General features: G+C 44.0%; 1 protein-coding gene across 1 annotated transcript in view; it reads left to right on the top strand.

The window, feature by feature from the left end:
- The first annotated feature begins 2,262 nt into the window (after nucleotides 1-2,262).
- ptgfrnb (prostaglandin F2 receptor inhibitor b) overlaps nucleotides 2,263-9,623 on the top strand; it is a 59,803-nt gene continuing 52,442 nt past the window's right edge. The window contains 1 exon segment of the mRNA XM_060055440.1: nucleotides 2,263-2,675. Within this exon segment, the coding sequence (XP_059911423.1) occupies nucleotides 2,630-2,675 (46 nt within the window). The 5' untranslated portion in view covers nucleotides 2,263-2,629.

Genomic DNA, 9,623 nt, shown 5'->3' with positions numbered 1-9,623 from the left:
ATTCAGCATCAGAGACGTCGTATAACGCGTAAGAGACAACAGATAGGACTACTCTGAAAGTCATAGATACAGCAATTAATATTAATGAGCAAGCATCGGACATGATTATTTAAATGAAAGCCGTCCTTTCCAATCCGTTCTATCTACATAACCATTCATCATTAATATTATAAAGACAAACTTGAATGCTTGAATGGTGGTGGTGAGTTAGGTCCCCCCCTTCACTGTAAGCGTCTTTGGTTAATTGAAAAGCGCTATATAAATATAATGAAATATTATTATTATTATTGAATGAATTTTTGTTCATGGTTAATTTAATTATAACTTAAAGTCTTTGCCGGGCGATTTGAAATATGATCAACATTTCTTACGGATCAGATTCAGATTCACATTCCCCGCCCAATCATAATTTAGCCCCGCCCAACTCAATCAAATGCAAATCATTACCTTGCCAAAATCACACACATGAACACGCACACACGTGTACACACGCACGCACCCCCACACACACACACACACGCACGAACACGCACACACAAACACGTGCACACAAACACACGCTCGCAAGCACACACACACACACACACACACACACACACACACACACACACACACACACACACACACACACACACACACACACACACACACACACACACACACACACTCGCACGCAAATCGAGTATCTATATTAATCAGACATTGGGAAATGTGACAATGAGTCAGCTACAATCAGTCACTGTGCAAATATACAAATATGCAACAGACAACACGCCCCTTTACCTTTCCACTGAGTCACGTGAATGGGGATGACGTCAGGGTAGGCGGTTCCTCCCTCATGCCTACGTCAGCTCACGTCAATCACATGGGGCCAATTTCAATTTTAACTTTTACATCATAGGGCATTTAGCCGATTAATTGAGCATAATGCGAGACGATGAACACCATCTTAATTTATTTATGATTATTATTTAGGATTGTCATATGCTGCTACTTATTTTTACATATTTCTTTAACATATTTTTATTTGCACTTATCTTTATTTACTTTATCTTGTATTGTCGCTATGTTGAGGAACCAAACCTAATGATTGTATTATTGTGTACTTGTATGTGTGTGTGTGTGTGTGTGTGTGTGTGTGTGTGTGTGTGTGTGTGTGTGTTTGCGTATTTGTGCGTTTGTGCGCGCGCGTGAGTGTGTGTGTGTGTGTGTGTGTGTGTGTGTGTGTGTGTGTGTGTGTGTGTGTGTGTGTGTGTGTGTGTGTGTGTGTTGTCTGTATGTGTGTGTGTGTGTGTGGGGGGGGGGGGGGCGCGGGGCGCTTGGTTAGGGTTGAGGGAGGACTTACTTCGACGCAAACTTTGACCCCCCCTGCCTGCCCTGTCCCCTTGCATGCCTGGCGGGACTGCCTGCATATCTCGCGAGAGCAGGTGAACCCACTGAATACCCACTCCACACATGCGTGTGTGCGCTGTACATCGCCTATACCCACATGCGTGCAATGTGAAACTGTCCAAGGATAAAGTTTACACTACACTTCGAATGAGCTGTTAAAGCACGCAACGATATCTTTGCAACGATCATGTGCGGGTTCTTCATTCTACAGCAAGAGTCAATGTTAGAGTTTTAAATGGACCTCCATTAAGGCCCATAAAGTCAGCAGGTCTGCTTCAACAGTTAAATAAATAAATGATTGAGAATCAGAATTACTTTTATTGCATCTTATGGTATAAATACACAATTCTTAGGCTTGGCTCCTCAACAGCTACATAGCAGCCTTAATACCAGATACAGTGTATAAAGATCAGTAAACATCTAAAATATGTTAATATATAACATATAGGCCTATATAACATATAAATAAATAAATAGATGAATATATATGCAGTATATACATAAATTCAAAAAGATATAGATTAAAAAAATATGTAGATATTTTATTATAGAAAAATAATAAATGTGTTTGTGTGTGTATATACATAAACACACATCTATTATAGATTTGTGTATATATATATATAGATAAAACAATATTTAAATATTTGATTATAGAAAAATAATAGATGTGTGTGTGTGTATATATATATATATATATATATATATATATATATATATATATATATACATACACACATACAAACACACATCTATAGCTCAAACACACAGCTCATTCGAATATTATATATATATAAAAAATGTTTAAATGCGCGCGTCCGAACCACGTGCACGCGTCTGGTCGTACCTGTCGGGAACCTCCTAGTTCGTCCCCCTCCTCCAACCACCAAGAACCTCCACTCACTTCCGGGCTGGCAGCGAGACAACCCCCAACAACCCCCCGCCTTCCCCGGTGTCTCTCACTCAGTCTCAGCCTTCTCCCTACCCCGGTTCTCGGTAACTATAGTCGGCTCTTACAAAACGACTCACCGGCCCATTTCAAGGACTACCCCAGGGGATATAGCGTGTCGGTGTCTGTGGTCGTTCGTTCCCCGCGGAACTCACCGGGTGGCCTGAGTTGCTTTTTTTTCGTGCCTTTTTTCCCCGTGAATGTCCGATCGGTGCGGGAGGAAAGTTGTCCCGCGGTCCCGTTTGAGTGCCGCCCCAGCGCGCGCCGTGAACGGAGGAAGAGCTCGCGATGGATGCGTTGATGCACGCGGTGCTGTTCGGATTTTTAACGTTCGGTAAGAATTCTCCCGTTTTTTTGTTGTACATTTCGTGCATTTCGTGCCTTTTTAAATCCCTGGCCCATGTTGGACAATAACATAAACCCGCACGGTTTAATACATGGTGGTTTACACCACACTGGTCCGCTTCATTATGGGATGTGTTACTTTTTATCGATAAATCGATAGGTATTTGCACGTCTTGAAGATGTATCCCGGTAGTCTACGTGATGTGTTCAAGACTAGCCGCTTCCACTGTCGCTCTACACTTTGACAAGTGGCTGATTTCTCTACTGACGAATCAGTCAGTTTGTGGGTTTGTGTCTCTCTATGTGTTTGTGTCTGTGTGTATATCTGTGTGTGTGTGTGTGTGTGTGTGTCTCTCTCTCTCTCTCTGTGTGTGTGTGTGTGTGTGTGTCTCTCTCTCTCTCTCTCTCTCTCTCTCTCTCTCTCTCTCTCTCTCTCTCTCTCTCTCTCTCTCTCTCTCTCTCTCTCTCTCTCTCTCTCTCTCTCTCTCTCTCTCTCTCTCTCTCTCTCTCTCTCTCTCTCTCTCTCTCTCTCTCTCTGTGTGTGTCTCTATGTGTGTGTGTCTCTCTCTACATTTGTGCAAAGGTTTGGCTGCATGAAATATCAGGGTGATATATCTAGTAGACCTGTCTCTCCCTGCACGAGAGACAGGTCTAGTACACCATCGTCTCAAGCAAGGACAAGTCCGGCCATAGCGAGACGTGATATAAGGCCTCTAGAATGACCGAGATTGGGGAGACTCATCCACTGGGAAGGGAGGGGTGTGGACTGGGAGGGGTATGATTCATTTAGTCCGGTGTGTGATTGTGAGTGCTGGCAGGTCTTCTTTTTATTCGAATTTTTGATGCCTACACCGTATGACGTCACTACTAAAACTGTGTGTGTGTGTGTGTGTGTGTGTGTGTGTGTGTGTGTGTGTGTGTGTGTGTGTGTGTGTGCCATGGTCTGGTGTCTCCTTGTGTGTTTGTGTGTGTAATTCAGGTCCACGTCTTTCCTTCTTTATTTAGCTGTTGAATTGTTAAAGAAAAATAAATACAAATCTTTACCGATCTCCAGTCAGTAACGGTAGCTAATCACAGCAATTGCGATTTGCAAATCGTATTTTGATGTCGGTTTGAGTTCGATTGATCGTTCAGCCTACTGGTCATCCTTTGAACCCTGTTAGCCACTTGGGATAAAAGTGTCTAGCCAACTTCATGGCCTCTCTACATGATCCCTTCTGGAAAATACATGCTACAGGCGGCCATCTTTTATTCTTTTAACCATCTTTAACAATATCTTGGCTGAACATTTAACACGTTGGCACGCGCGTCGGTTTCCCCCAGCGTTCTGCAGGGGAATAATTAACTTTTCACACCATTTCTGCAATCTACGTTGGTATCAGCTGCTGCGTTCATGTTTGACAGAAATTTAGTCTGTTATGGTAAATGGACTGCATTATATAGCAAACGTGAACCCAACCCTCCCACCCCTCTATCATCTAAGCAAAGCTGGATGTTAGCTTAGCTTGTAGCATTCAGGCATTATTTCAGTGTAGACTTGCATAGAGATGCACAACTGTAGTCACGGGGGCAACAGCAGCTCAGGAGGTAAAGCGGGGTTGACTTGTAAGCTGAAGGTTGCTAATTCGATCCCCGGCTCCTCCTAGCAGTGTCGAGGTGTCCCTGAGCAAGGCACCTCACTCTGACTGCTCCCGACGAGCTGGCTGTCGCCCTGCTTGGCTGACACCACCGTCAGTGTGTAAATGAATGGCTGTAATGAATAAATTGGAATTAAAAGCGTCAGCAAAATCCCTTAAATTTAAATGTAAAGTGAGAGGCCCTCATTATCAACTCTAGGGCTCACTTGATTATCATCCGAGCAAAGGCGGCATAGCAATAGTTCAGCCATCATTTCAGTATGTACTCGAATAGACTCAAAACTGTAGTCATTGCTGTCCTACAATTTAGATAATCTGAGGAAAGACCACGAATGTTTCAAGGCACAATGTTTTGAGACACATGATTGTTAATTTCTGAGCAATCAGGGCATCTCATCGCTGTGTGTTTCGAGGAGTTCCTTTCCTTTTCGATAAGGTGTAGCCAAGCTGACACCACTGTGTGCGTTTGATGGCTGTTTTAACAACCAGTGTGGTGTGTATTTGAATACAGGCACACAATGATCTCACTAGGGAAATGAAGAAGGTGTCAGGGAGAAAATCATGCAAATCATGCAGAGGAAAAAATGTTGTACACTTACTTGATCTGTGTACTGGATCGTGTCACTATACCGTCAAAAGGATTCCTCAAAGTGCACTACTGTCACGCTGCTGATGATTATGGCAGTGTGAATCTTTCATGAAAGGCAGTTTTTTAACATTTAACATTTTTAATTTATTTATAAAGCAGTTTTCATACATGAGGCAGACTAAAAGTGCTTCACATAGAAACATCGTCATACTGTTAAAGGAAATTATAAAACAAAATAGATAAAAAAAAAAAAAAAGAATTGTAGAAAGTGCAATGTATTTGAGATTTAGCAGAGAGCTAAGCAAACATAAAAGCTGTCAGTCTTTTTTTTCAAGGGTGGTCAGAGTTGGGGGCAAGTCTTAAAATCCTCAATCCATCCTTAAAACGATTTATAAGCGATTGGATCAAGCTGCAGTTCTTTGACTCATTGTTTTGTGGATGTACACCCGTGTGTTACATTGGATACATTGCATGTAAATGGCTTTGGGAAGGTTAACAGAAAAGAGAGCAAAAAATCTAAATGAGGAAAAAGAGGCATGCTGCGCAGTCAACCATAACAGGTATTTTCACAGAGCATTTCACTCGCTAATTACCGACGGATGGCTTTGGAAATTCTAACAAATTACCCTCAAAAGCCACTTTTTCATTTATGCTCTGTTTGCTTGTTTTAAATGTGTGTTTTTTTAAAAGACGGAACTAAACAGTGCCTATTGAGCGCTATTGTCGCTAATCTAAGCTAACCTCTGAATCATTAATAATGACAACGCTGTCTGCTATTTCATTGTTTAACTTTACTAGCTATTTAAAGAAACAGATGCTATGAATTATGACCGCACCGCTATAGCTCCAATGCCATGCGTTTGGTCGCAATAGAGAATATGGCAACATTTCTTTTTTTTTGTGGTGCTGTTTAGCTAGGCAACCCCCCCCCCCTTTCTGGAATCTGCCCCGCCTCTTAAAGGTGACATATTGCACCACCAGGTGTGAGTGTGAATAGCCGTTACAAGTCGTTTTGAAAATCTGCCTCTTCTGACATCACAAGTGGGCGTGTCCACCTAGATGTATGATGGATAGATCAGCAACGTTTGCTACAGTCCACTGGATAGTTTGGTAGACTGATCTATCCAGGACACATCTAGGTGGACACGCCCACTTGTGATGCGAGAAGAGGCTGATTTTCAAAGGGCTTGCAACGGCTAATATGGTGGTATACTCCTTTAACCGCCATGTTTGAACCTATAAATGTACTGTAAGCGTGCTGTAGTTCTGCCAATCAACTGACGTACATTGAGTGCTAGCCAGGTGGCTAACGACAAGAACCACACCCAGAAAGCACAACTCATTGACCGAGGGTGTGCTGCTGTCTATATGGCTTCATGTTAGCTGTTTTTTTTGCCACCTTCGTGTGATGGACTGTTCTGGAGTGTATCAACGTGAAAATGGTCACACACAAAACGCACAGTGGTGTTGTCGTTTTCTTGTAGCGGTTATTCAGCCTTGTAGCTGAAGTACTAAATAGTTTTTAGGGTGATACTATTGTCACTGGGGGCAAGGGGTGTTCTGGTAGGACAGAGCTAAACTCTGGACTGTTGACCCATTGAGGTGTGTGTGTGTGTGTGTGTGTGTGTGTGTGTGTGTGTGTGTGTGTGTGTGTGTGTGTGTGTGTGTGTGTGTGTGTGTGTGTGTGTGTGTGTGTGTGTGTGTGTGTGTGTGTGTGTGTCATGATCGGATGTGTGTGTGTGTCACGATCGGATGTGGGTGTGTCATGAACGGGTGTGTGTCATGAACGGGTGTGTGTCATGATCGGGTGTGTGTTTGTCATTATTTGGTGTTTGTGTAACATGCTCTGGTGTGTGTGTGTGTCATGATCTGGGGTCTGAGAGTGTGTGTCATGATCTAGTGTGTGTGTGTGTTTGTGTGTGTCATGATCTAGTGTGTGTGTGTTTGTGTGTGTAACATGCTCTGGTGTGTGTGTGTGTGTGTGTGTGTAACATGCTCTGGTGTGTGTTTGTCATTATTTGGTGTGTGTGTTTGTGTAACATGCTCTGGTGTGTGTGTGTGTGTGTGTGTCATGATCTGGGGTCTGAGAGTGTGTGTCATGATCTAGTGTGTGTGTAACATGCTCTGGTGTGTGTGTGTGTGTGTGTGTGTGTGTGTGTGTGTGACATGCTCTGGTGTCTGTGTCTGTGTGTGTGTGTGTAACATGCTCTGGTGTCTGTGTGTGTGTGTGTGTAACATGCTGTGGTGTGTGTTTGTGTGTCATGATCTGGTGTGTGTGTAACATGCTCTGGTGTGTGTGTGTGGGTGTATGTGTAACATGCTCTGTTGTGTGTGTGTGTCTGGCAGTAAGAGTCAAAGTGCAGAATTGTGTGAGACTACGAACGGCCTGCTCTGTGTGTTGTGTTGCCTTATCATAAATCATTATCGTTCTTATCATAACTCAAACTAAGAGGAAGGAATTTCTTCTGCGACCATGCGTACAGAGAAGTTCATGCGTATTTTGAAATGACAATATGTGTGTTTTATATGAACACAACTTGGAAAAACAGTGTTTTCCTATTATTTTAGAAAGCTGTTTTAAGAACTGAAGTTTTGTTTCAGCTGAAGCTGACCATAACACCTAGTCTGGTCATCATCCAGATTCTTGTACTTCATTTCCTTTGCACAGAGAGTCTGGACCTAATCAATTGACCAACGTTAACTCACTTGAAGGCGGGTGTCTGTTGAAGTTTAAAACTATTGGATCTGCCCAGTGCCACTCTGGATCTGCCATAACCAATCGCTAACATTTGGTCGGGAATCACGTTGCGCGCAGGCTGTAAACAAACCAAACATCTTTCGTGAAGATGTCCGTCAACGAGAGCTGACATTGATCTCAGCCACTTCCTCCGTTCGCTGATTGGACACAGAAAATTTGGATGGAGAAAACCCACTAACATACCGCAGACCCAGACCTAGTACTGAAGGGAAATTCAAATTGAGCGGAAGTACTTAGGTGGGCGGAGCCAGGCTACTTAACACCTAATAGGGAAACAAAAATGCGTGTTTTCCATTTTCTTTAGAAAGCACTTCAATTTTGCAATAATGGCCAAAAAAGAGAATTCCGTACCCAACCTTTACGAGCTGGGATTCAGTTTAACAAACGCTTTTTTTTTAAAAATGTGAAAAAGGAAAAAGGGTCCTTTGAAATGTTTCTTCAAATATCGGAGTCTAAATTTTCATTTAAAAACTTTTAAATTAAGTGAAGTGGACCCCGCGACGTATGGAAGTAAATCTGTGCAATTGGATTTTGGAAATACAAGAACACATTGAATTCTAAGCAATGAATATTTATGCGTTGAAATAACGTATCTGGATTTTTTGCCTCTGAACATAACTCTTTACATTTATTAACAAATCATTTTCACCTTTATTTTTCAATGTTAAAAATTCTAAATCAAATTTCAACGTCCCCAAATTCAACATGCCAAAGTCACCTGCAAAATTTAATGTATGAAATTCAGTGTTAACATCTGTGGACCAAAGGAAAAGCAATCCATTAATTACATTAATTCCAAACAGCATTTAACATAGTAGCCTATAATAGGAAATGCTCAAAGGTAAATCAACGTCATTGAACACTGACCGTAGCTTTTTATGGGGAGAGAACTAACGGTGGTGGACCTTAATAATTCCCTATTCGTTGTATCGGTCTGTAAAATGCTTATCAAATAACAGGTATTTATTAAGCACATTTTATATCAAGGTAGGGGGGGGATCTCATCTTTTATTTATGTTTTTGTGATAATTTACAGTTTTTTCTTTTTACTGCAGTTTGAAATAAACGATAAACGCAGTTCTGTGTAAGACCCGCTCGCCCTCCTTGCTTGACCACGATCTAGCATCTAGGATCGATTGATCTTCCTTGGGTCCCTCCGATGTTAACGCTGAATTTCATGCATTGCATTTTGCAGCTGACTTTGGCATATTGAATTTCGGGCCGTTGAAAATATATACGTTGAATTTTTAATGTTGAAACATAAATCTGATGATGATTTATTGAAAATTGAATTTAGAGTTTAATTCAGAGGCAAAACATCCAGGTACAATTTCACCTGGATGTTTTGCCCCCCCCCCCCCCCTCCTCCTCCTCCCCTGTAGCCCCTCCTCCTCCTCCCCCCTCCTCCTCCTCTCCCCCCCTCCTCCGTCTCCTCCACCTCCCCCCCCCCCCTCCGTCTCCTCCACCTCCCCCCCCTCCTCCGTCTCCTCCACCTCCTCCCCCCCCCCTCCTCCGTCTCCTCCGTCTCCTCCACCTCCCCCCCCCCCTCCTCCACCTCCCCCCCCCCCTCCTCCACCTCCCCCCCCTCTTCCACCTCCTCCCCCCCCTCTTCCACCTCCCCCCCCCCCTCCGTCTCCTCCACCTCCGTCTCCTCCGTCTCCTCCACCTCCCCCCCCCCTCCGTCTCTTCCACCTCCCCCCCCCCCCCTCCGTCTCCTCCACCTCCGTCTCCTCCGTCTCCTCACTCCCCCCCCCCTCCGTCTCCTCCACCTCCCCCCCCCCCCTCCGTCTCCTCCACCTCCGTCTCTCCGTCTCCTCCACCTCCCCCCCCCCCTCCGTCTCCTCCACCTCCCCCCCCTCCTCCGTCTCCTCCACCTCCCCCCCCCCCCCTCCTCCCCCTCCCCCCCCTCCTCCACCTCCCCCCCCCCTCCTCCGTCTCCTTCACCTCCTCCCC

Source organism: Gadus macrocephalus, chromosome 7 (genome assembly GCF_031168955.1).
Source record: "Gadus macrocephalus chromosome 7, ASM3116895v1".
NCBI lineage: Eukaryota > Metazoa > Chordata > Actinopteri > Gadiformes > Gadidae > Gadus > Gadus macrocephalus.
This window is presented reverse-complemented; position numbering and strand designations above follow the sequence as displayed.